Source organism: Muscardinus avellanarius (genome assembly GCF_963383645.1).
Source record: "Muscardinus avellanarius genome assembly, chromosome: 14".
NCBI lineage: Eukaryota > Metazoa > Chordata > Mammalia > Rodentia > Gliridae > Muscardinus > Muscardinus avellanarius.
Genome location: NC_137800.1, coordinates 66,334,229 through 66,361,829, shown reverse-complemented (window position 1 = coordinate 66,361,829; position 27,601 = coordinate 66,334,229). Strand labels below are relative to the sequence as shown.

Below are 27,601 nucleotides of genomic sequence, written 5' to 3'. Positions count from 1 at the left end.
TTCTGAGATAAAATATCCCTGGGTTCAATCTTCAGTACCACACACACACAAAAGCAAACATACAAGCAAATTTGGGTTCCACTCCTGTCAGTTTTGTCAGGTTGTATTATTTTTTTTTTTTTTAGAAAATTATTCTGAGAAGCCGGGCGTGGTGGCACATGCTTGTAATCCCAGCATTTGGGAGACCGGAGGATGGCGGTTCCCGGACAGCCTCAGCTACTTAGTGAGGCCCTCTGCAACTCAGTGAGACCCTGTTTCAAAATAAAGAATAAAAAATAGGGCAGGGAGTATAGCTCGGAGGTCAAATGCCCCGGGTTCCACCCCCAGGCCCGTAAAAAAAAAAAAAAAAAAAAAAAAAAAAAATATATATATATATATATATATATATATATATATATATATATTCCGAGAAAAATTCTGAACTATTTTATTGGTGTTAGCACATTTATTTGCATAAATTTTAAAAAGTAGGCCTTATGGTTTTAAATTTTTTCTCTGCTGTGCTAGCATCTGCCTCTTGTCATTCAAGCTTTGTATATTTATGTACTCTCCTTTTACTTCGTGCTTACATTAGAAAGTGGCTTGTTAATTTTGCTCTTATTTTTCAACTTTTATGCTTTAAATTTAGTAATTTTGCTCTTTTGCTATGTTTCTTACACATTTTGTCTTTATGTCTCCTTTACTTCTCCTCTCTTTGGGGTTATTTTATTTATCTAGATTTAACTTTATTTTCATTTGTATAAATAGGTCATAGAATAAATTTTCTTTTCATAACTGTGTCTTAGAGCAGCTGTGATTGCATCCAGAATTTCCTCATTGGCCCAAGAGTTCTTTCTTAATTTCCCATTTCTAGGTTTTATTTATTTTGCGATACTAAAGATTGAACCAAGGGACGTTCTTCACCTCTGAGCTATACTCCAGACCTAATTTTTGTTTGTTTTTGAAACAGTCTTACAAAGTTGCTGGTGTCCTTGCTAAGATACTGAGGCTATCCTAAACCTGCAGTCCTCATGCCTCAGCCTCCCGCATCCTGCAGTGTTAGCTTGTAAGCTAGCACCTGGCTTCATTTCTACTTTTTTTTTCATTAATTCATCAAACATTTATTTATTTATCTAGGTACAGAGGATGAAACCCAGCGGCATTTTACCTCCAAGCTACACCCCAGCCTTGAGTTTCAGTGAGTTGCAAAGGGCCTCACTAAGTAGCTGAGGCTGTCCTTGAGCCTTGATCCTCCTCTCAGCCTTTCCAATGCTGGTATTACAAGCCAGGGTGCACCACCACGTCTGGCTTCAACAAACATTTATTAAACACCTAAGTGCATTTCTTGGTTTTAAAAAGGCCTTTTAAATTTCTTTATTACAACATAATCATATAACCGTAATTTTGTTCTTTGAAATGTATGTATTCTTTGTAACTAAGATACAATTTCATGAATATCTCGTGTGTTGTGGAAATGAAGCTCTGGAAGACTGACCATTTATAGCCGTCCCCCTCTTACTTCAGGCCCTAATCCTTGCAATCTATAAATGTGACTTTATCGGGAAGAAGGATCTGTGTAGCTGTGATTATGAATTTTCAGGTTTTCCAGTTCACCATTACAATTAAAATCCCCATGAATTCAGCTCTACGTTATAAACTCCTATGGGACTGTGAACTCCTTACTGTTCGTCTGCTCAAATCCATACATAGCCTCCCAAGCCAAATGATGGTAAATTACGGTTCTCGTTATACATAAAGCCTCAATCTGCCAAATGAGCTAACGAGTTAATTCTGGCAATCAGGCCTGCCGCTTGGAAGCTGGCAGGGCCAGACTGCGGCTGCAAGCGACGCCGGACTCGGCAGCTCTTGCTGCCAGACCATCCGCAGGAGCTCGAGAGTGGGAAGCTGCCACCACCTCTCCACCTGCCCCACACCCCTTCCCGGGCTCCGCCCCCTTCCCTTGGGCCCGCCCCCTGAGCACGGGCACGCCCTCACGCTACGTTCCGTTCAGCCAATCGCCGGCGACGTTCGTGGGGGTTGCATTGCCCTCCCCGCCAATGCAGGCGGTCATTACTGCTCGGGTCCCGCCCCTCGCAGGAGCTGGAGCCGGAAGATGGCGGCGGCCGCGGAGTTGAAGCTGCTGGAGAAGACGCTGGGGCTCAGTCAGGGAAATAAGTACAGCGCCCATGGCGAGCGACAGGTGAGAAGCAGAGGCGAGCCCGAAGGGAAGAAGTGGCCTGGAGTGGAGCCCGCCGGGCCGGGGCAGGACTGCGCTAGCGGGAGTGAAGCTGTGGCCCTGCTGCTCCCCACGTGTCTGCGCCGCAGGGCCGGCCGGTCCTCTCCGCCTGGCTTCTGCCCCTCCAGGTCCTGCCGGGAGGGAGGGAAACCTGCTTAGATCGGGCTCTACCCCAGCTAGATCTCTTGTTGTCCTCAGCAAAACCAGTAGCGAAAGACTGCCTCCAGATTCCTTAGAGCTGGGTGGTGAGACTCCGAGTTATAGCGTTCGTTGGATGCATCTGTCAAAATTTCAGCTCTCGGGTATTCCTCAACAACTCTGTAGGAGCTAACAGCGGCCGGGTACACTGCAGGGTCTGGGGAACAACGCGAAGACTTAAGGGGATACGACTCCACCCTTCGGGTCGCTTGCCTTTTGGCTGGGTGGACAAACGCGGCAGTAATTGAAATTACAAAAAATTGCTACATTAAAGCGTCGTTGGCGGAGGGAGAACATACAAGGGGCTTGACTCTAGATTTCGGGAGGCCAGTCTGAGGCCTTCTGACATCAGGTTTGGTGTGCATTGTACAGACAATGAGATGTTAGGTGTGAGGTCGACTGAAAGGATATGAAGACCGTGATTTCCCAGGGCAAAGAACGAACATTGGTGTTTAATGAAGGTCATTTGTCGTGGAGAGAATGTGGTAGAGGAATAAAATGGTTGTAGCAATACATTTCTTTTTCTTCTGCGGTTTTGGTTTATTTTCTCCAGATGAGTGTGTTTAGGGCTTAATTTTTGCTTGGCCTGTGGTAAAAACCTTGTTTCAAAAGTAACAGTATTATAGTTTTTACACATAAAATAGCCTGGACCTTGCAAAGCATGACTATCCCAACATCTGCCCTCAGATTAGTGGCAGAGTAGGCTAGGCCTTGTTGCCAAAATGGCTGGCTTTTGCTTTTTCCTCTGCCCACTTGCTGATTCCTTCCTTTCTTTCAACCACTACTCCTTATTTTGGGTTATATTTATTTAGGAAACATTACCTTTTTTTTTTTCCGGTACTGGGGATGGAACCCAGAGGTATTCTACCTCCATGCTATTTATTATTATTGTTGTTGTTTTGTGGGCCTGGGGCTGGAACCCAGAGACATTTGACCTCCGAGCTACACCCCCTGCCCCATTTTTATTCTATTATTTTGAAACAGGGTCTCACTGAGTTGCAAAGGGCCTCACTAAGTAGCTGAGGCTGTCTGCGAACCGTGATCTTCTGGTCTCAACCTCCCAAATGCTGGGATTACAAGCGTGCAACACCACTCCCGGCCCTATTTTTTATTATTTATTTTGCAACAAGGACTCACTGAGTTGCAAATGGCCTCACCAGATAGCTGAGGCTGTCCTGAGAACCGAGATCCTCCTGTCTCAGCCTCCCTTCCAAATGCTGAGATTACAAGCCATGCCCTGCTCTTAAAACAAGAATCTTTTAAGATTGTGAGATCTTAATCTGAGGAGTAGTCCTTGGCAATTGATTGAAACAGAACAGAATACTTAATAAAGGAGGAAACCATTAGTGTGGAATGTGAAAGAGGAAGTTAATTCTGACTGTAGAAATGGGTTTATACTCTTAAAGGAAAAGCTGGTGTTTAAGGGATTAGGCTTTGGAAGATGGGTAAAAGCAATAATTTAGGAAAGATTGGGAAAGTTGGGGCAGTTAAAGATAGCCATGTGAGAAATGGTTCAGTGTAAGGTGAACTCAGTCAGAGTATGGGGTTCAGCTGTGAGGGCTTTGACATTCAGAGTGTGTTTTATTTATTTATTATTTTGCCCTTGGGATGGAACCCAGGGACATTCTACCTCTGAGCTACACCCTCAGCCCTGTTTTGTTTTTTAATTTTGAAACAAGGTCTCACCTTGTAGTTGAGGCTGTCAGCAAACTTTGATCCTCTGGTCTCAGCTCTCAAGTACTGGGATTACAAGTTTATATCACCACACCTGGCTTCTTACCTTATTTTAATTAAAATATTTTGCTTAGAATAGCCTTTGAAGCCTGGCATGGTGGTGCACACTTGTAATCCCTGCGCTTGGGAGTCCGAGACAGGAAGATCGCGCTGGTTCAAAGCCAGCCTCTCTGGGTTAAGAGACCCTGTTTCCAAATATATATATATATTAGGTCTGGGAGTATAGCCTGGAGGTAGAAGGGCTTCCAGGAACCCCAGTGCTACAAAAAAAAAAAAAAAAAAAAAAGCTTTTGAAAATTTCTGTTTATATGTATGGGGGAAAAGATGAGGGTATGAGGTAAGGTGCAATCATTTTTGTAGTAGGCAGCTGATGGCATAAGCCCACATTAAAGCATTCTCTGCCACATTGCCAATGATAATAAAAAATGGAAAACAGTATAGAGATCCAGCTCTAGGAGAATGGTTTATTACATTATTACATTATGGTACATTGGGGCTCAGTGGTAGAGTGCTTGTCTTAAATGTGTGAGGCCTTGGGTTCCTTCCCCAGTAAAGCAAAGGAAAAAAATTATATATATATATATGGTATATCAACATATTGAAATATTACTTGTACAGCCATTGAAAGTAATCACTTTGAAGACCACAGAACCGTAAGATTGATATAAAGGTAGTATATGTATAAATAAACGAGAGTGGACCTTTGAATCAGAAGTCCTTGATTCAAACCCTGTACTGCCATTACAAATTTGGTCCCTAAAATGAGGATGAAATGCCGGGCGTGGTGGCGCACACTTGTAATCCCCGTGCTTGGGAGGCGGAGACAGGAGGATGGCACACGTTCGAACCCAGCCGCGCTGGCTGGGTAGAAGGGCCTGCGCCCGGAGGTAGAAGGGCATCCAGGAACCCCAATACCACCAAAAAATAAAAAAAAAAAAATGAGGATGAGATTACACATCTTTTCTTACAAGATGCACTGATTAGCAAGATGGTTTCAAGGGCTAGGGCTGTAACTTGGGGATAGAATGTCCTTCGGTTCAATCCCTAGCTCTACCAAAAAAAAAAAAATGTAACTAGGTGAGAAGATAACTGGGAATATTTTGAGGTAACATGGTAGGATTATAGATAGTTCATTTTTACAAATAAGTTTTTTAGAGTTGTCTTCCCCTATACATACATATTCAACAATTATGAGTGATCCATTCCCCTGCTCTGGTAATTGAAGGAGTACTTTCAGGAGAGAATTGCCACAGGATGAAAGAAGCTTGAATTGCTGGGCTAACACTCCAGATAGTCACCTCTGAACATCAGAGACTGTGCTTAAGTAAGAAGTAAACTTGTATTGTGCTAAACTACTAAGATTTTAGATTTTGTTGGCACAATATATTATAGCTTGTCTAGATACACATTACAGTATTAGGATTACCAGTTTCATCACCCAGCATGTTACCAAATTGTAGATTATGTAACTGCTATTTTTGTGTGTGTGTGTGTGTGTGTGTGTGTGTGTGTGTGTGTGTGTGTGTAATTTAGTATTTCAGACTAAAAACCTAGAGGACTTGAAAAAACAGTTAAAGGATTTAGCTATTACTTAGAACTTTGGGGTTTTTTAAAAATTTATTTGAACTTTCCTTTTTCTTTTTAAGATACCAGTTCTTCAAACAAACAATGGTCCAAGTCTAACAGGATTGACCACAATAGCAACTTACCTAGTCAAGGAAGCCAACAAGGAATATTTGCTGGGGAACACTGCGGAAGAGAAAGCCACAGTCCAGCAGTGGTTAGAATACAGGATCACGCGAGTAAACGGACACTCCAGTAAAGAAGAGGTCTGCACTCTGTTGAAGGTATTGGCTCTAGAGGTTAGAACGCATGAATTCTATAGCAGAAATCTCTCTCCTTGCAGTCCATGTCTATAACAGTCGGTTCCCTTCTGCCTCAAGGTAGTTTGTACCTGTTACTACCTCTGCCAGGAACAGACTCAACTTCTCTCCCTTCCTTCTATCCCAGCTCAGATGCAGGTCCTTGTACTGTGGACAGTCACAGCACCCTTTGCTTTCCCTTCATGACCCCTGTCTTGGGCAGTGTTTTAAGTTTTGTACGATTTTTTTTTCCTAATTGCTTAGTATTTACTGAGCAGTCCCGATTCCTTAAGGGATAAAGTACTTTCTTAGAGGCAAGAGCGAATCAGAATTTTTGGAGGTTGTAGTTTGGAAAAAAATTGTACAGTGGATCTCAGAAATCCTTCATTTTCTTGAGAAATATGGCTTTAAAATTTTTATTTTCTTTCCAAAGGCATCAAATTATAAAAAAGGAATTAATATAAAATATAAACTGAGTATGGCTCCAAAAAGATAAGATTGAAAATATATAAAAATAGATTTTTTAAAAAATTGTATAAAGCTAAGCTTGGTGGTGCACGCTTGCAATCCCAGCATTTGGGAGGCTGAGACAGGAGGGTCACAGTTTGTGGACAACCTCAGCTACTTAGTGAGGCTCTTAACAATTTAGTGAGACCCTGTTTCAAAATAAAGAATAAAAAATAGGGCTAGGGGCATAGCTCGGAGGTAAAAATGCTCCTGGGTTCCATATATGCATAGAATTGGAAAAAATCTCAGATCATCTGAATGACTACATGTCATTGTTTTCAAATTTTATGTTTGTCATAATGGCAAGACAAGTTGTGCAAGAAAGTTTTTCTTTTATCACTTTGGGAAAAATAATTAAAATTATATTCTTGATAAATGCCATCAAGAGCACTTGCATTCCGGGCATGGTTGCACATGCCTGTAATCCCAATACTTGGGAGGATGAGATAGGCCGATTGTGGGTTCAAGGATAGCCTCCGCAAAGGGCTGAGAGTGTAGGAGATAGAATGCCCCTGAGTTCAATCCTGAGTTCAAGCTCCCTTCCCCACCCACCATTGAAAAAAGAGAACTGGCAGGATATAAATTTCAGACCTTGCTTTATGGGTCCGTCATGATCAGCCATTCAGTCTTGGGGGGGAGCTACTGGGGATTGAACCTAGAGACACTCTACCTCCAAGCTACACCCCCAGCCCTATTTTTTATTCTTTATTTTGAAATAGGATCTCACTAAGCTGAGGCTGACTGCAAACCTGCAGTCCTCCAGTCTCAGCCTCCCACATACTGAGATTGCAAATGTGAGCCACCAGGCTCAGCTAACCATTCGGTCTTTAGATACATAATGAGGACTCATCATGACCCTTCATCTTCATAGCATTCCCAAAAGGAAACATGCATGTCATCCCTCAAAGTGAATCTTTTCTAACTTCCCAAAGGAAATGATAGTAAAAATCCCAGTACTTGGGAGGTTGAGACAGGAAGATTGCAAGTTCGAGGCCAGCCTCAGCAACTAGTGAGACTTTTCAGCAACCTAGAGAGACCTTGTTTCAATATACAAGGACGATTGTGCTGGGGATGTAGCTTGGAGGTAGAATGCCCTCGGGCTCAATCAATCCCCAGTACCACCAAAAAAAAAACATCCACACTTAATTCTGAAAGATATGAAAAGGATTTTAGTGAATTAGCCTTATAGATTTAAAGGTCCTATTAATAGATTTGGCATTAGAAGCATAGAAATAACTCCCAAAGTTTTATGTATCTGAGATGTATATATCTAGCATGTGTAAATATCTAATTGAGAGACTGAAGTGTTACTGTTTTTGAAGTGTAATGTGTGGAGCTGGGTGGTTTGGACTGACGTCCTTGCTGTGGCCCATTTTGCTCATTCGCGTCTATGACATAAGCACCTGTGATATGCCAACTCCCACTCCGAGGGCTAGTGGGGTCCTAGACACAGGTTCTGTCTTTATAGAACTCAGACCTGGGCGTGGGGGCGCACACTTGTAACCCCATCATTCAGGAGGCTGAGACAGGAAGATCCGCTTTCACGTCAGCCTCAACTACTTAGTGAGGCCCTTTGCAACTCAGTGAGACCCTGTTTCAAAATAAAGAATAAAAAATACGGCTGGGGTGTAGCTCAGAGGTCAAATGCCCCTGGGTTCCATCACCAGACCCAGAAAAAAAAAAGTAGAGCTCAGATTTGTTCAGAGAATGGACTGTGATTGTTTGCTGTATGAGTACAGGAAAAGGTTAATGTTTATTTTGTTATTGTGCAATTTCAGACAGCATTGTTAATTTCAAAGGCAGTATTTTAAAAATTTAGGAAATATGGATAAGTAAGTGGAAGACATTTTAAATAGCCATTGTCCCACTGTGAAGAGTGAACTGTTAATGCTTGTGTCCAGTCATCAAATATTTAGTAAATTTTTTTTTTTTTTTTGGTGGTGGTGGTACTGGGGGTGGAACCCAGAGGCTTTCTACCCCCGGGCTATACTCCCAGACCCATTTATATTTTATTTTGGAAACAGGGTCTCCCTAAATTGCTGAGAGCCTCACTAAGCAGCTGAGGCTGGCTTCGAACTTGTACGATCCTCCTTTCTCAGCCTCCCAAGCGCGGGGATTACAAGCGTACGACACCATGTCTGGCTAGGCTAGTAAATCTCTTTTATAGTCTTTCTTTCTTTTTTTTTTTTTTTTTTTTTAATGGAACCCAGGGGTATTTTACCTCTGAGCTACACTCTCAGCCCTTTTTTTATTCTTTATTTTGTTTGTTTTGTTTTGGTGGTACTGGGGTTCTACCTCTGGGCTACACTCCCAGACCTATTTCATACTTTTTTATTTTTGGAAACAGGGTCTCTTAACCCAGCATGGCTGGCTTTGAACCTGCCCAATCCTCCTGTCTCCGCCTCCCAAGCGCGGGGATTACAAGCGTGCACCACCACGCCCGGCCTTTTTATTCTTTATTTTGAAACAGGGTCTCACTGAGTTGCAAAGGCCCTCACTAAATAGCTGAGGCTGATCGAGAACCGTGATCCTCTTGTCTCAGCCTCTCGAATGCTGGGATTAGAAGCGTGTGCCACATTGGGCTTTTTATATTCTTTCGATGCTTGCTTTCTTTTCATTTATCTGTATGTATATTTTTATTTATTTATTTTACTTTTTTGATACTAGGGATTGAACCCAGGGTCATTGTATCCCTGTGGTACCTCCCCCATCCCTTTCTTATTTTGGTCTTGCTAGGTTGTTGAAAGTTTCACTGAGTTGCCAAATTGCTGGCCTTGAACCTGGAATCCTGTTTTAACCTCCCAAGTAAAGTACTTGGATTATAGGCATGTGCCATCATGCCCAGCTCATGTGTATGTGTATGTATGTATGTATGTATGTATGTATGTGTGTATATATATATATATATATATTTTTTTTTTTTTTAATGGGTATCTGCTAGACACTGGACTGGTTTCATGTCAGTATATATATTCGCTTACACCCTTTTTGTGTGTGTGTGTGTGTGTGTGGTGCTGGGGATTGAACTCAGGAGCATTCTACCTCTGAGCTACACCCCCAGCCCTATTTTATTTTTATTTTGAAGCAGGTTCTCTCTAGGTAAATGAGTCTCATTATTTTCTGAGGCTGTTTTTGACCCTGTAACCCTCCTGTTTCAGCCTCCCAAGTACTGAAATTACAAGTATGCATCACCACACCTGGCTCTACATTTTTTTGGTACTCTATATGCATACTCCACATAGTTGTACTGCAGTTTAAATCATCTACCTGGGGTTAGTTACTAGATTTTTTCTAGATATTTGACCACATTTCTGTATGTTTCCTTGGGCCGAATTCTTTCCAGGGATATTGCAAGGCCAAAAGGCTTGCCTTTTATCATTTATTTTTATATCTGTTGCTCTTAGGGTATTAAAAAAGGGTTTATCTTGCTGAGCGTGGTGGCGCACGCTTGTAATCCCAGCATTCAGGAGGCCGAGACAGGAGGATCGAGGTTCGAGGACAGCCTCAGTGACTTAGTGAGGCCCTTTGCGGTGAGACCCTGTTTCAAAAATAAAGAATAAAAAATAGGGCAGGGTATGTAGCTTGGAGGTAAAATGCCCCTGGGTTCCATCCCCAGTACCATAATAAAAAAAAAAAAAGGTTGTTTATCTTACTAGAGTAATTTAGTCTAAGGGTGTGACTTAGTGTTAGAGTACTTGCCTTGCGTGCCTAAGGCCCTGTTTTTGATCCCCAGCACACTAAAAATAAATAATAAATTTATTAAATGCCATGTTTGTTTTCTGATAGTGTTTTGTTTTTTACTGCTTTTTAAATTAATATTTTATTGTGTTTTTTCTAGGATCTTAATTCATATCTTGAAGATAAAGTCTACCTTACAGGATATAACTTTACCTTAGCAGATATCCTATTGTACTATGGACTACATCGTTTTATAGTGAGTATCTGAATAGTTCTTGGCTCTTTCTGTAATGTTCAAAATATTTTTTAATTTGTCTTGAATTTATATTAGATCTGCAATTTTAACTTACCAAATAAAAATGAAAAGAGTTATTTTAATACAAAATGCCCGATGCAGTGTGGCCTTCCACAACTCAGTGAGACCGTGTTTCAAAATAAAGAATAAAAAATTGGGCAGAGGGTATAGCTCGGAGGTCAAATGGCCCTGGGTTCCATCCCCAGACCCGCAAAAAAAAAAAAAAAAAAAATAATAATAATAATAATAATAATAATTGCCCAATGCAAAAATCCCTCCACGAATCCATTTAATGTCGTTGCATCCTGTTCCTTGACCTAGTTGACTTCTTAACTTTTACTTGTGCCTCTGCTGTTGTTCAATTACCACATCTCACCACCCTTTGATGTTATCTGCATCCCACTCAACCTCCAGATCTTAATTACAGTACCCGTCTTCTGTGCTACCCCCCCCCTTTTTTTTTTTGGTGGTACTGTCTAATGTAATTTGACTCCTTTTTCTAATCTATATATTTTCTTTCCCCTTGAGTCTAGACCACATTCAGCCTAACTGTAGCTGCATCTGCTTGCTAGCCTCTCGGCCCCTTTGCTCTGCTCTGTACTTACCACCGCCATTCTTTTCCTGCAAAATCCCCAGCTCTTAACTTTCCAAATAAATGTCTTCATTTCTAAACCCAAAGATTTCAGTGTGTAATTACAGGTGGGCTTACGTATCGATCTGCTCTCTCCTTCCTTCCAGACCCTTTGTCACTTTTCCCAAGTCCCGCCCCCTCCCTCCCTTCTCCTCTGCTGACTGGAAATGGACGCCCTCTATTCGAATCCCTCCTCTTCCAGCCTGTCTGCTTGCCCGTATCATCTGTTGTCTTTTTCTCTGGTCCCAGAAAGGATTGTCTCTTCTGGCTAATCCACTTATGTGGCCTTAAAACTTCACTTTGTGTATCATTTAAAATTTATTTTCAATTATATGGCACGTACCTATGCTTTTGGCACTGGTGCGTGTGTGTGTGTGGGGGGGTGCGTGGTATTGGGAATTGAACCCAGGAGCATGCTACCTCCAGGCAACACCTCCAGACCTATTTTTATTTCTTGAAACAGGGTTTTGTTAGGTGGATGAGAGTCTCAATACTTGCTGAGGTTGACCTTGAACCTGTGAGCCTCCTGTTTCAGCCTCCCAGGTACTGGGATTACAGGCATCTGCCACCATATCCGTCTTGGCACTGTTCTTTGTGCTGCATTAATGTTGGCTCAGTTAGTCCTTATAACAACCCTATAAGGCGAGCACTATCGTTATCAGCCCCAGTGTACCCATAGGGCAAACAGGCGTAGGGAAATCAGATGTCTTCTTTGAGATCACCCACGCAGTTGGCAGAACCAGGTTCAGAGCCCAGGCAGTTTGGCTGCAGAGTTTTTACTTTCTTACATCTGTCTCTGTGCCTAAAACCTTCTTTCAACTCTTTATTAGCCCAGTACTCATCTTCCCTTCATGGGAGTGATCTCTACATGTTTCTGTATTCTGTACCTTGTGTACCCAGTCAGGTTCTGATGTTTCCACCTTGTGATACCTCTCACCTGTGTCTCTTCCTGTGGTCCCAGACGGCATTGCCCTGGTCCTAGATTTCCTAATCTTAACTGGGCACCTACCACCAGTTGGTCTAGTTCATATAAAGATCTAAAGAAGATGAACTCTAAGAGATGAGACTGGTGGCCACTGGAGCAGTCATCTCATAACTATTTTTTCCTTCCAAAAATAAAGTAGCTCCTCATTCCCTATAGAGTAAAATATGATAGCATGGAAGGTGTGTTACTCCTGCCTTCCGTACTAGCCTCCTTCCCTCTCGGTATCACATGCTCCTTGGTGTCAGCCCACCTGACTGCCGTGCTCTTCCTACTGTGTCCTTGCATTACTATTTTTCTTTGCAGCTGAGCTCTCGCACTGATGCGTGGGTATTTATTTGCACATATCTGTATACTTTCAAGGAGTTTTGTATATTTTTTTAAAATTATGCCACATAACTAAGAGTGGATCATTGTTACTATTTTTCTTTTACAGAGAAGGATACTAACACTTAAGCTTGTTGAATGATATATGCAAAGGCTCAGAACTCAACTTTTGGAAGGGCCAAGATACACCTTAGATCTTCTGGCTTACGTGTCTTAGTGTGTAGGAAAGTGTTTTGCAGACTGTAAGATGTCACCAGTCCCCCTGGCTACTATATATTTTTAGTCCCACCACCACTTTAGCTATAATCTCTTAGTTGGCAATGACTTGACTTTATTAAGAATTATTCTTCAAACATCCCTAAGTCATCATGTTCAATTCTATAAAACTTACTTTAATGGCGTACTTCAATCCTTAACTTTAGCACAAGATTCCCTATTATTTTTAAATTTAAAACTATTTATTGAAAGCCTACTATATGTGTCCACCAGAGAGGGACATAAAAGAAAGTTAAAACTCTTTTCAAGGAACTTTTAATTCCACTGAAGAAATAAGACTGTTTTACATGAAAATAATGAATTAGAGAAAATGGGCAGAATATAATTTGATCCTTTAATAAAGAGGCAAGTAAAATAGGAAGTGGAATCATATACAGTTTGAATGGTCTTGGCTACCCAGGGGAATTTTCATTGTTTTAGAAAGCTTATACATTTGACTATAAATAACATTTATAAGTAGAATAACAGTATGATTTCTCATCCAAAAACACTATGGTTCTGAAAAAAGGCCTGTTAATCACTGTAAGGATTAGTGTGGAGTGGGGTATCTATTCCCCCTACTTATAAGAAATATGATTTAATTTTAAACAAAATAAGGAGATTGGGGAGGATTGTGTCACTTTTCTTTGTACCCCTCCTGGCTCTTAGCCCAGTGATGTTTGTGGCTACATGTTTGTTAACATTAGCAATACTTAACATTCTATACCTATTTATAAAATATTTTAGGTTGTGCATAGTGAAAATGTAATCTTTAATGTTCTTCAGTATAATTTAAAAGTGAAGAAAGTTTTCTTGAAGCTGAAATACATCGATCACACCAGCCTCTCTTTATTCCATTCTAGGTTCAATATATTTTAGTAGCTTTTTGACTTTAGAATGATGACGTGGCACAACTTACCTCATTTCAAAGCGAAAAAAGCCTCCAAGGTAAAGAGGATTTGCTGTTAAGGTATCTAAGCAAGGTATCCTGGTGGCAATCCTATAGCTTTTTCTGCTTGGGGGAGTCCATAATTTGATTAGAGCAAAACTATGCCACTGTGATTATGGCTACCTTATAGAGGGGTGTGAGGACAGTTTATATCTGAAACAACACCCACAAACTTGCTGGCTATTTTGAAACATTTAACTGGGATAATAATAGTGTTTTGGCATTATTTAACTTTTTTAAACTTAATATTGGGAGAGGTGTGTGGTGACTGCCAGCAGGCTAATAAATGTCTGTCGAGACTCACAAGGTCTGGTTTCCACAGCATTGAGCTATCATTAAGGAGAACTTTATTCCCATGTAATTAAAAAATTAAGAAGTTAGCAATGGAATGTAACTCTTGCAAACCAAATATATACTTATGTTTTCCTCTGCTGGCTTATGTAGGTCATTCTGTAGGAAGGAAGGAGTTTGTGTGACATTTATTTGCCTGCAAAGTTAACATCATAATTCCATATTGCAAAATATTCCTAGCCCCAGCTGCAAAGTTATTTAGTGATCAGTCTAGGTGTCCCAGAAGGCATCTGGCTTTCAGATAGGCTAGAAGTGTTTCCTTTAGTTCTGCATGCTAAAATTAGGGTTATCCTAACAATATTTAGCCATCTGTACCTATTTATAGTTCTTCTTTTGGAATATAAATCCTCTAGCCGGGTGTGGTGGCGCACGCTTGTAATCCCAGCGCTTGGGAGGCTGAGACAGGAGGATTGCACAGGTTCGAAGGCAGCCTCAGCTACTTAGTGAGGCTTTCAGCAATTTAGTGAGACCCTGTTTCCAAATAAAATATTTTAAAAAAGGTCTGGGAGTGTAGCCTGGAGGTAGAAAGCCTCTGGGTTCTACCCCCAGTACCACCAAAAAAAAAAAAGAGAGAGAGAGAGAACATAAATCCTCTTTATATATAGTGTCTAGGATATGATGATGATTATTATTTTTTATTGGTGCACTGTAGTCATAGATCTTTTATTTATTTTGTTTGTTTGTTTGTTTTTGCTGTACTGGGAATGGAACCCAGGAGCATTCTACCTCCAAGCTACACCCCAAGCCCTATTTTTTAATTCTTTATTTTGAAACAGGGTCTCACTGAGTTGCAAAGGGCCTCGCTAAGTAGCTAAGTCTGTCCACGAACTCTAGCCTTCCTGTCTCAGCCTCCTGAATGCTGGGATTACAAGCGTGCGCCACCATGCCTGGCTTTGTCTTTTACAAAACAACATCATGTACATCATTCTCTTAACCCTTCCATTGGGTTCCTACCATGTATCAAAGTGTCTTTCTCACCCTGGTCCAAGTACAAGTAAAGAACTCAGGGACTTAAAGACCTTCTTAAGGAACAGGCCTCAAAGGCTACACAATGATGGAATTGAACTCTGGCATGGAAGGGCCTCCCTGTTATAGTGAGTACAAATACACACATGAGAAAGAAATGATTGCGAGGTATTCAAGTAGGTAGATGCAAAGTCCAGATTGCTCCCTGCTCATATTCATCAGGTTCTCCCACTTTGTTTTGGCAGTATATTTATTTTTTCCCGATGCTCAGTACTTAATTTGTAATCAGCACAGTGTAGAAACAGCAGTCATCAAATGATCCCACTGTATTTTGTTTCATTGTGAGTCCAGTCTTATGGCTGGATACTCTTAACATCTGATCTGTCTTACTCCATTTGAGGATTTTTTTTTTTTTTTTTTTTCGGGTCTAGGGATGGAACCCAGAGGTATTCGACCTCCAAGCTACACTCCCTGCCCTAGTTTTTCTTTATTTTGAAAGAGGGTCTCACTGAGTTGCAAAGAGCCTCACTTAGTAGCTGAGGCTGTCCACGAACCGCGATCCTCCGGTCTCAACCTCCCGAATGCTGGGATTACAAGCGTGCGCCACCGTGCCCGGCAATTTGAGGAATTTTATGTTGTGCTTTCTTTGTTACAGTGCCCGACTGTGGCTGTTGAGTTTTATCACTGGTGTTAAAACACCAGTGACTCACTGTTTTCTTCCAGTGATTTCACTCTTAGTATTGCCTGTGAACACTGTTACTCAAGATTATTAAACTCTTTTGTGATGCTATGTGCTGCGTTCTATACGATTGTTATCAGCTGAAATGCATTTGTTCTGAAGTTGAGAACACCAGTTGAGTGTGTGGTTTTGAAGAAAAGGAAAACTTAAAAAAAAAATTGCAAAGAACACAGGCCGTAAAGAATGTCCCAGAGGCAGCCTGGTACCAGTTGGAAGGGCAGCAAACCTGCATTGCACCACTGACCTGGAGGGGTCACTTCAGGGATTGTTACATGTCTTCATGGAAAATTAGTGATTCAGAATATTATCTGTTTGGCTTTGTTTCAGAGTTTGAGAGTGCCAATATAAACAAAAGAGATGATTAGGGAGAGTCAGACACAGCTAGAAACCATTGGCGTGTAGATCAGAAAGGAGAAGAATGTTAGCCAGCTAAAAAGGGATGATGGGAAGCCAGTGTTGTAGACGATATAGCCCAGGGGTGCCATCAAAAATGATCTGAAAAGTTGGGCGTAGTAGCTCATACTTGTAATCCCAGCATTCAGGAGGCTGAGACTGGAGGATCGCGGTTCGCGGACAGCCTCAGCTACTTAGTGAGGCCCTCTGCAACTCGGTGAGACCTGGTTTCAAAATAAAGAATAAAAAAATAGGGCAAGGGGGTGTAGCTCAGAGGTCGAATGCCCCTGGGTTCCATCCCCAGACCCGCAAAAAAAAAAAAAAAAGATCTGGAAAATGAATTTGCATTCGTTAAAAGTAGATCAATTAAAATTTTGTATGATCGTGTAGTTAAAAATTGTTGGAATAAATAAGAAAACAGGTTCTTAGAATAAAAATTATTTTATACTTTAGATTTGGTTATACTCCTTACATTAGAAACTCCAAATGTGAAATTTTTATGTTGGAGAATATTTTTTGCTGTGTGTTAAATGTTGTTGTCATTGTTTTATTTATTTTTTATTACTCTGCTTTTTTTATAATGTGCTCTTATTGGTGCATTATAGTCTCACATCATAATGTAAATCATGTTGACAGTGACACACATGCACACAGTAATTGCCCCCTCATTTTCCCCTTTCCCAATACAGAGTAATAGATCGATGTTGGTATATTCACATATGTACACACATTCAATGTTAATATTTCCACTAATGGATCTCAGTCTTCCCCCTCTCCTTTTCTTAGACCACCTCCCTGGCTCCACTGAGGTTTCCCCTCCATTGTCTGGAGTCCCTCTGGTATCCCCATTACTTCCCAGTTTGCACATATTAGAGAAAACATGACTCTTGACTTTCTGTGAATGGCTAATCTCACTTAACAATGGTCTCTAGGTCCTTCCTTTTTTTTTTTTTTTTTTTTTTTTTTTTTTGCAAATGACATAATTTTTTTCTTTTTTTATTGTTGAGTAGAATTCCATTTTGTATATTTCCATATTTTGTAATCCTTCTGTTGATGGATACCTAAGTTGGTTCCATAATTTGGCTGTTGTGGATTGTGCTGCTATGAAATATGTTCTCTGATTTTAGCCCCTTTAGGAAGATAACCAGGAGTGCTATAGCCAGAGTTGTCATTGTTTTAAATAACAGATCTGATAGAAGCATATGCTAGACCTTTATGTTAACAAATTCTGTTCTGAAATTTACATATTAAATATTTAATATGAAAAATATTTCACTTGGTTTCAAAATCTCAGTGCACAACATGGACTGTATCAAACAATTATTAGTACTTTATTGTTTGGAAATATTTTACTTACTAAGTATTTTGTTCATTCTGAAAAATAGCATCCCACAGGGTGGCTGAGTGGAGAAAATTATAGTGAAAGAGCTTGAACACCCGAAATTCCAGGACTTGCGAGGCTGTGCCAGGATTGCAGGTTTGAGGACGGCCTCAGCAACCTAGTGAGTCCTTGTTTCAGGTAGAAAGCCCTTGGGCCTAAACCCCAGTACCACTAAAAAGAACAATAGAAAAGAAAAAAAGAAGAAACAAAAGCTATATGAACTAAAATCCAGAAAGAAACAGATTTGAATTAAATATTCCAGCAGCACGTAATAGCAAAGAGATTTGCTAAAGTATTCATTTGTTTAATTATTTTGTGATGCTGAAGATCAAATTCAAAAACTCACGCAAGGCAGGCATTTTATCACTGAGCTACACTGCCCTTCCTTGAGGTGTTTGTTTGTTTGTTTGGGGGTTTTAATCTTGTAGTTTTCAGGGGCTGGAGATGTAGTACAGTGGTAGGGCACTTGCCTACCATGAATGAGGCCCTAAGTTTGATCTCCAGCATTACTACCAAAAAAATCTTACATTTTCTCCTTGGTGATAAAAATTTTAAAAAGAACAAAATATTAGCTCCTCCGAAATATTTTAAAATAATACAAACCAATACTCAGTTTGTTCCATAGATGATTGCTTGAGTATCTCCAATGTAAATGTCACAAATAGGTGCTTTTTTTTTTTAGCTTGAACCTAAAGGTTAGGAATATGTAAGATCAAAAATATTCTTTTAATAAAAATTAGCTTTTATATTAAAGAGTACTGCTATTTTTTATTTATAGATACTGAGGATTGAATCCAGGGGAAATCTACTTCTGAGCCATATCCCTACCTCCCCTTTTTTAAATCTTTATTCATTTATTTATTTTCGTGCGTGGGGGGGTGGAACCCAGGGGCATTCTACCTCCACTACACCCACCCCCCAGTCATATTTTTTATTCTTTTTTCTTTCTTTCTTTTTTTTTTTTTTTTTTTTTTGTGGTACTGGGCGTGGAATCCAGAAGCTTTCTACCTCCAGGCTCTACTCCCAGACCTATATTATATTTTATTTGGAAACAGGGTCTCAGTGAGTTGCCTGAGAGCTTCACTAAATAGCTGAGGCTGGCTTCGAACCTGTGCGATCCTCCTGTCTCAGCCTCCCAAGCGCAGGGATTACAAGCCCAGCTATATTTTTTATTCTTTATTTTGAAACAAGGTCTCACTGAGTTGCAGAGGGTCTCACTTAAGTAGCTAATGCTGTCCACGTGTGTGCTGCCATGCCCGGCTCATCTTTTATTTTGAAATAGGGTTTTGCTAAGTTGCTGAGGCTGCCCTCTAACCTACAATTCTCCTGTGATTATAGGTGGTTTAAAAAAAAAAAAAAGACTTTTTTTTTTTTGTGGGTCTGGGGATGGAACTTGGGTATTGAACCTCTGAGCTACACCCTTTGCTGGCGAACCACAATCCTCCCGTCTCTGCCTCCCAATGCTAGCATTACAAGCCTGTACCACCAGCCTGGCCTAAGAAAAAACCATTTTTTGTGTGTATGTGTGTGGGTCTGGGGATGGAACCCAGGGGCATTCGACCTCCAAGCTACACTCCCTGCCCTAGTTTTTTTTATTCTTTAATTTTAAACAGGATCTCACTAAGTTGCCGAGGGCCTCACTTAGTAGCTGAGGCTGTCCACGAACCGCGATCCTCCGATCTCAGCCTCCCGAATCCCGGAATTACAAGCGTGCGTCACCACGCCTGGCTAAGACAAGACATTTTTGACACATCTTCTTAACGATTTCCATTTTTTATCTTCATGTCGTGAACTTACTACAATATTGTATTTGAATCAGTTATAGGAACATCTCTCTGATAACTGGATGTAATCTAATGCCACCTCAGATAAGAGGAATATAATTTTATAATTTGCTGTAGGACTTTCTGTATAAGACTTCAGTGTGTATCACTAAAATATGAAATTGCACTTTTATGTAACAAAAGCAGTGAAGACTCACCCTCACTGCCAGCAGTTCAAGCAGACTGAGCCAACATACATGGGTTCATTAAGTATTTCTTGAGAAAATGCTCTCTACTTTTCATCGTAAGTATTATTTTCTATCCTTTAATAATTATTGCATTCTAACGTGTTTTGTGCTTCAGTTTTGTTGGTCTAGTAACTAAGCAGAATATTTGCCTCCAGGGATGAGTATTTGCTGAGTGATGAAAAGCCACAGGGCGCTTATCTCACCTTCAAACAAGACAGCCAGAGAGCTTGAACCACTTATGGGGTTCCTGAGCTTTTTGGGCTTCTTTCCTTCCTTCCTTCCACCTTCCTTCCCTCCATTCCTCTCTTTGTGCTATGGAGACTTTGGAGAATCTGTTAAATAAATGTTGTTAGAGAAGGAACTGTACTGCTCATACATATAGTCATGGCTGTCACTGCGCTGCTGGTCTTATCCGATACCACCGCTAATTCAAGAATTTGTCTTAGAGAAGTCTTTGAATTAACTCCTTGGGAATTGGAGTCCGGTAGGATGATAGGCACCTACAGTTTTTGATTGCATCTTTCTCTAACCAAATCTCTGGACATTCTTGTAGCTTAATAGTAGTGATGCGAACTGCTATATCCACTAAAAGAATTCAGCCAGGCCAGGCGTGGTGGCACATGCTTGTAATCCCAGCGCTTGGGAGGCTGAGACAGGAGGATCGCACAGGTTCGAAGCCAGCCTCAGATACTTAGTGAGACTCTCAGCAACTTAGTGAGACCCTGTTTCCAAATAAAATATAAAAATAGGTCTGGGAGTGTAGCCTGGAGGTAAAAGGCCCCTGAGTTCCATCCTCAGTAACACACACACACACACACACACACACACACACACACACACACACAGAATTCAGCCTTATTACAAACAGTTCAGAAGGTGTATTGATCTTGTGCATTTACTCAACTTTCTTCTGAGCCATGTACCACTAGAAAGTGCCCTTCCTTCTTGTATCAAGCAGTAATCCCTTGAACTATGGGTCTTTGTCTTGAGTGAGGCTTATTCCCTCAAAGTTGAATAGAAAGAATAATAATTTTACATATACACACGAGCCATTCAAGTTTATATGGGTGGATACATATTTTTTTCTGTGACACAGTGTTCCTTTGTTAAGTATATCAGATGCCAAACACTTTTCCTTTCTTGAGGCTTACTAAAAAATACTGAAGGACCTTATCAGTGTTTTGGAAGCTATCCTCAAGACCCTTCTTCCAGTAAAGTAAGATATTCTTCTGGCCTCCAAGTCCTGGATTAATGTAAATTTTGCACTTGTGGAAAATTTGGTATTTTCATAGAAAGCACTTGTTGTTTTGAACTGAACATAAAAACATGAAATTGATAGCTTTCCCAGGTGACTGAAACTTTTATTCTCTCTAAATATATAGCTTTTGAAAACCGTTGTGTTCTGTTTTGCCTTTTCAATTTCTAGCAAATATCTCTTGATATTAATAGCTGTGCCTTATGTAATGTCTGTATTATATATGTGTGTTTTTAATCTCTACTTAGGTTGACCTGACAGTTCAAGAAAAGGAGAAATATCTTAATGTGTCTCGCTGGTTTTGTCACATTCAGAATTATCCAGGCATCAGGCAACATCTGTCTAGTGTTGTCTTCATCAAGAACAGACTATATTCTAACTCCCACTAGAAGTTACCCCTGCTGTACAAAAGCAAGCTTGATTAAAATGTTCCAATGGAAAGTGTATTCCTGACCACAATACAAATGTGAATTGATACACACTCGTTTACTTGTGGAAGTTGGTAGAATTTTTAAAATGTAAACTTGTGTTTTGATGTTTTATTTGTTCTTTAGTTAGTTAAGTTTTGCAAATTTTATGTAAAAATTCAAGTGCTTTCTAAAAAAGAGTTGATCAAGTTTAAATGGCATTTTTAACAGATGAAATTTGTTTTAATATTGCAAATCAGTGTCTTAATCTTAAAAAAAAAAAAAACTGTCCTTTCAGTGGTTGACATGTTTGGCTATTTATTAACCTCTTTTGTATTTTAAAATTCAACTTAGGGATAATTACAATGGTTTGCTTATTAAAAACGATGATAAATTATGCTAAGGATACAGGAAGGGAAGATAGATGTATTTGTTTTCATATATTTATGTGAACTAGTAAATGGTTTAAAAAGCCCTTTTTGGTTTGTTTCTTTCTCTCCCGTACTCAGTATTCAATGGAGTGAAGCTAAGTGCTGATCTGTCCTTAAGGGGAACTGGAGCGGGAACATTCTTCTTAAGTTACTAATACTTTTTTGTTGTTAGGTTTATTGGAATATATAGTGGCTAAAAGAGATGGGGAATTCTTATATCCCAATAATTTTGGGCTTAAAATCACTAGATCTTTCTAAATTGAAGGCTAATCCTTAGAAAAGCTGCTATTGGAGCCTTTGGGGGAAAAAAGACACTTTGAACAGATCTATATTCTTAATGACTCTTACTGCTGAATAAACAAGCAACCAGTTATTAACAGCTAAAGAGCTTATCTTTTCAAATAAGAAAAGGGAAATCTTGGGGCCCTTTTCAGGCTACTGCTGTTTAATATTTTGGTGCTAGTGCTGAGCCTCGCCAGTATACTGTTTAAAGTTGTACTTAGAAAATATACAGCACTTTGGCTGAATCTTGTTTTTATCACTTTCTAACTGGGTGGATTTAAGCAAAACACTGAACTATGTTTTTTTTTTAAGCCCATAAAAGTAAACGTAGAAATAAAGATAGCTTTCTAATGTAGGATTAAAAAATGATACATGGTTGGCGTGGTGGTGCAGCCCTGTGATTCTGGCATTTAGGAGGCTGAGGTAAGAAGATTCAGATTTGAGGCCATCCGGAGCAACTTAGCAACTTGTTTGAAACTTTAAAAAAAAGTTTAAGGGGTAGAGGTGTAGCCCAGAAGTAGAATGCCCCTGGGTTCATTCCCTACTGCCAAGGGGGGGATAAAGGCATTGATGTGGGGAAAACCTAAGATGGGTCTCAGTAAAGGTTAGTTTCCCTTCTCTTCAAGCAAATCAGAATGTTTGTAAGGAAATTAGGATTACAAGAGCCTCCATTTTTGCCCTTCAGGTTACTGAATCAAGAGATTTAATAGGCCAAGTGTATGAGTGTATCTAATAGATCAAGACCGTTTTTGCAGGATTGGATTTCATGATTTATTGCCCTCAGGGACATTGTTAATTTTATAAAATGACCTTTAAGTTAGAAACTGCAGGCATGTGCAGAGACTGAAGGGGCTCAAGCTAATCTTGGGGGTTATAAAGGGTGGGTTAGGCGCTGGCCCAGCCTGTACCTTGTGTGTAAGTAATTGCCCCAGGAGGTCTGTTACCAGCATCCCCGTGAAGTCCCACTGCTACCACTTCACCTCTTCCCCTAATGCTTCTCGCCCTGGACAGCAGGACAGGTGTAAAATGGCAACACAGCTTTCCTAGCCCAACCAGTATTGTCTGAGGACAGCAAGGGAGACCAGCCCTCTGTGAAATGCCCCTCCTACTTCAGCTCTTTGAGTCTTAAACTGAATCATTATATCTGCTATTCAGTTCTTTATTTTTATTTTTTTATTGTTTGTGGTACTGGGAATTGAACCCAGGGGCTTCTACCTTCAAGCTACACCCCCAGCCTTCTTTTTTATTTTGAAACAGGGTCTCACTAAATTGCAGAGGGCCTCACTCAGTAGCTAAGGCTGAGATGAACCTGTCTCAGCCTCCCGGGTACTGGTATTACAAGCATGTGTTACCATAACCTGTCTGTGCTCACTTCTTTATTAAAGAGCACAACATAGTTCAACAGATGTAAAGCTAATACTACTGTGTGCAAGGGCTTCCCATTGGTAACCTAAATCTTAAAGGATGCAGAAAGGTAAAGACCTGACTGTTGTAGCCAAGGGTTAGATAATGTCAGTGCCAGACAAATCATTTCCTTGGTGGGTTATTTCTGACTTGTCCTTCTCTGCCCCAAATACCCATTTCTTCTTGCTTGATAACATTGTGAATATTAAGCTTTGCCCATTCCTCTTGGTAGTCAAGTCCTTCCTGATCATCCCCTCTCCCTTGACCCGATTCTGGCACTGAACTGCCGTTGTTTCTTTTCTCTCTTCTGGCAGACTTTTAATCCTTGAAGACAGAGACCACCTTTTTCCCTTGCATATCCAGCCCTCAAAACAGTGACTGTCACTTTGTAATAGGTGCTTACCACATGTTTATTAAAAAAGTGTACTATTCCAGGTCCATTTTGAGCTGACCAAGAAAAACATAAATGTAAATTAGGTACTTAGGGGTACTAGATAGACCAAACAACATCAAAGTGGGTGTCTCTATCTCGTGTTTAAGGAGGTGGGAGATAGTCCATGTTTGGTATTAAGCACCCAGCCCTGTCTCTGCACCAAGGTGAACAAGTTGTCTTTAAGTTCAGCTTACAGTCCAACACTGATCACATAGCTGTAGACATCAAGTTCAGTTAAAACCCAAAGAAGGAAGAAAAGGAAGACCAAAGGCTCCTCTGCTAACGGAGTCAGTCTACCTGAATGATCTTTCCTGGAAGCCTTGCTGAGCTTTTAACACTGAAAATAGAGAAGAACCACTGGGATGGGAGGCCAAAATTGTTCATTAGTGGTCATGGTACCACCCAGAATAAAACTGCTGTCAATGAGGAAGAAGGAAAAAAGGGGTACTAGGTAGGCAACTAGCTATCTTTATCATGGTGAGTAGTGCTTAAAGTAACTTCTGAATATCAAGTGGTCATTTTAAAAGAACTTAGAGCCTTTGGCTTTAAATAGTTATAGCCCAATGAAACAGTTTGGAAATAAAGAGTGGACACTATCCTCGCCATATGTTAATTATGATGCATTGGATAATTCACTGCCCATGAAATTCCTTGTGAAACAAGGGCAAAAACTACTGTTTTATTTGCAATGAGAATTACAAAAATTACCTAGCACGGTGCGTAGCATGCAGGAAGTCATCAGTGAACAAGAAGCTGCCATGGAACAGTGTAAAATCATAACCTACGGTTTTTATTAGTCATTCTTGAGTCTTTTCTCTCCTGCCATCTCTCGAGATGCCAACCTGTTGAACAGTGAGTCCATTTCCGATAAGACAAATGGTGGTAGATCATTTTATGATTTTGCTAAAACATGAATTCCTATTACTTGCCACTTGAAAAAATCTGATCACTTGTGTCTGCCAAGCAGTTAGTAAAAAAAAGGAACCTTTCTGTTTTCCTTCCTTTGTTTCTAAAAGTTCAAGGAGATTCATCTAAAAAGGACTGCAAAGCTGGGCATCGTGGCACCTGTTTATAATCCCAGCATTTGGGAGGCTGAGTCAGGAGGATTACAGACTCAGCTACTTAGGCCCTCTGCAATTCAGTGAGATCCTGTTTCCAAATAAAGAATAAAAAATAGGGCTAGGAGTGTAGTTCAGAGGTAGAATGCCCCTGGGTTCCATCCCTAGTACAACACAAATAGATAAGACTGTAGCCATCTGTAAACATGCTACTTCTTGCTTCTGAAAATGCCTCTCTGACTATTTTCTTTCTGTAATTTTCAGAAGTCTGCAGCACAGACCATCCAATAATTCAACACATATTTATTTAGCTCATATTGGTGTATCAGTTGTTCTGCTCAGCTCTGGGGATAGCACAATTACATCCTTACCCCAGAGTTTACAATCCAATGGTCTTTGAACAAATTCTTGAAACAGGGCACATAAGGCATTCTTTTTGAGGTTGCCAGCCTCCAGTATTCTTTGAACGTGAATAAAGATAACTGGATATCATTTACTGGGTGTCTACTATTTTATTAACTATTTTATTTCATTTATTTTATTACTATTATTTTATTTATTTTATTACTATTTTATTTCATGTTAATTTTAGAGAACAGAGACTCACCCCAGCTCTAGAGGGCAGAGGCATCCTAACCAAAAGCTGAACTGAATGGCAATTGTATGACCTCAGGGTTGAAAGGACCTGTCATATTGTTCACTGGAGTTCTTTGGTTGCCCTGATTAGTAACATCATTATTCCACGTGCAGATTTCAAGGACAGCTCAGAAATTCCGTATCGGAAAGGATCGTCCTTTAGTCAAGGATCTACGGATTTATCCACTAGTTAGTATAAATACTAGCTTAAACAATACAAATAATAACATGGTGTGGTAGCCCAACTTGGAATCTCAGTACTTGAGGGGCTGAGACAGAAGGATCTCAGTTTCCAGGCCAGAGCACAGTAATTTAGCAAGACTTTCACAATTGAAGGCGGAGGAGGACACTGGGATATAGCTCAGAGGTAGAGCACCTGGATTCAAACCCCAGTGCAACAAAAGCAATAGGAATAAAAGAACTGGGAACAATAGCACCGGCCATTTGTCCATAGGCATGGTTGTACCCAAGGCATCCAAGAGACCATCAGGTATTTTTGAGAGGTTCTATGATAGTAAATTTAGTAGCTCCCCCTGATCTGCAAGGGATACACTAAGAGCCTCAGATGGTGGCTCAAACCATAGACTGTACCAAACCACACACACATTTTTACATACATACCTATGATGAAGCTTAATTATAAATTCAGCACTGTAGGAGATTGACAAATAATAATAAAATAGAACATTTATAACATTATGTTGATACAATTAAGCTAAGTGACTAAGGGGCAGACAGCATGGATACTCTGAACAAAGGGATGGTTCATGCCCAGGGCAGGATTACATCATGGTGCACAGCTTAACTTGGGACTTGTTTATTTCTGGAATTTTCTATTTGATATTTTTGGAACACAAGCTACCGTAGGTGACTCAAGTGGAAAGTGAAACCTCGGATAAGGGGGAAAACACTGTATGTGGGAATTCTTGTTTTTACTCCCTGTTAAACACTGGTCCTCTTCACCCATTACATTAGCAATTAGAGGTACCCTCAGGATGAAGGTTAGGGTAGGAGCGGAGTGAATGAGGATTGTTCCTGCCAGTGCATTGTACTCAGGGACCCTTAAAAGCATATCCAGCTCATGAGAGCCCTGCTGGAAGTTGTCCAGAAAAGTTTAGAGATCATGATAATATTTAAGCAGATATAGTGCTAGGAAAGAATAGAACTCCGTTATAATCAAGTACACATACATCACACCAAAAGATAAAACACAACTATTTGACAGATAGTCAAATTAGAATGATAGTGAACCGTAGCTTTTTCATTTATATTTTTTCCTAACATTTGACTTCATTCCTTAAAAAAAAGGTGTCAGATGTTACATGAACTTTAATATTAATCTAGCTTTGGCAGAGATGTGGTGGTTTAGTGGATTAGAGCATTTAGCTTTTTACCCCAGAGAGCAGTATTTCTTCTTTCCCTCCATAATTAGATAATCTGCTGCTACCCATTACCAGGGCACTAAATTTCAAATTCTCCATACACCTGAGCTGGCTGCTACATATCTGGCCATCTTAATTTTAGTCTTGATTTATTGAAGCTGAATTACATTCCTAACTCTTCCTGGAGCTCTGGGTGAATTTTATTGCAAAAGCAATGGGGAGAAAGTTACCATCATATATCTCTCTTGCTAGGCAAAGCTTTTAGATACACAAGGGGCTCCATATCCCACTGTTGCATGTCTTGTATGCTGGATTTATAACACTGGGAAGCCCAGCTCTAGGGTTACATACAGGCATATCAGAGATGAGATGGAGAATTTGATTTTGCAATAATGATTACTTGTTGCGGAGCCCACATTCCTGCAGGCTCTGCCTTTATTCCCAGTACTGCTGGTGAATAAAACTAATTCCAACTGCTACCTAATCTAGCAAAACTCATCTTTCACTTATGGAGAAAGGCCAAAAGAAGGTAAATGGGAAGTCAGGAGAATTTGAGATGCTGGCCACTTTTGCTATTAGGTCTCCAGGACTTTCTTTTTGTATCATCATGATTTCTTTAAGACTATTTTAATTCTTAAAACTTTGCTTTCTTTGTGGGGGGAGCAAAAGCTTTGCATCTTTTCCAGCCCAGTGAGTTAATGTGGTGGCTCCTTCGTGCTCTTTCTTCCACTTCAAGGAGGCCAGGTCCCTAGGGCACGCCAATTGTATTATGAACCCTGCAGATTTGGCCTGCTTTTCCTGCTGAGTGTCATCTGTCCTCACAGTCTTGCCGTGGATAA

At 40.3% G+C, this 27,601-nt stretch overlaps 1 protein-coding gene across 1 annotated transcript; it reads left to right on the top strand.

Annotated features, from left to right (window-relative positions):
* Positions 1–2,065: 2,065 nt before the first annotated feature.
* Positions 2,066–21,118, top strand: EEF1E1 (eukaryotic translation elongation factor 1 epsilon 1; the record flags this gene model as incomplete). The annotated part of the gene is made up of 4 exons (XM_080710809.1): positions 2,066–2,179; positions 5,794–5,994; positions 10,355–10,450; positions 20,978–21,118. The coding sequence occupies exons 1-4, from the start codon at positions 2,093–2,095 to the stop codon at positions 21,116–21,118; spliced, it is 525 nt and encodes a 174-aa protein (XP_080566935.1). The 5' UTR covers positions 2,066–2,092.
* Between the last annotated feature and the right edge of the window lie 6,483 nt (positions 21,119–27,601).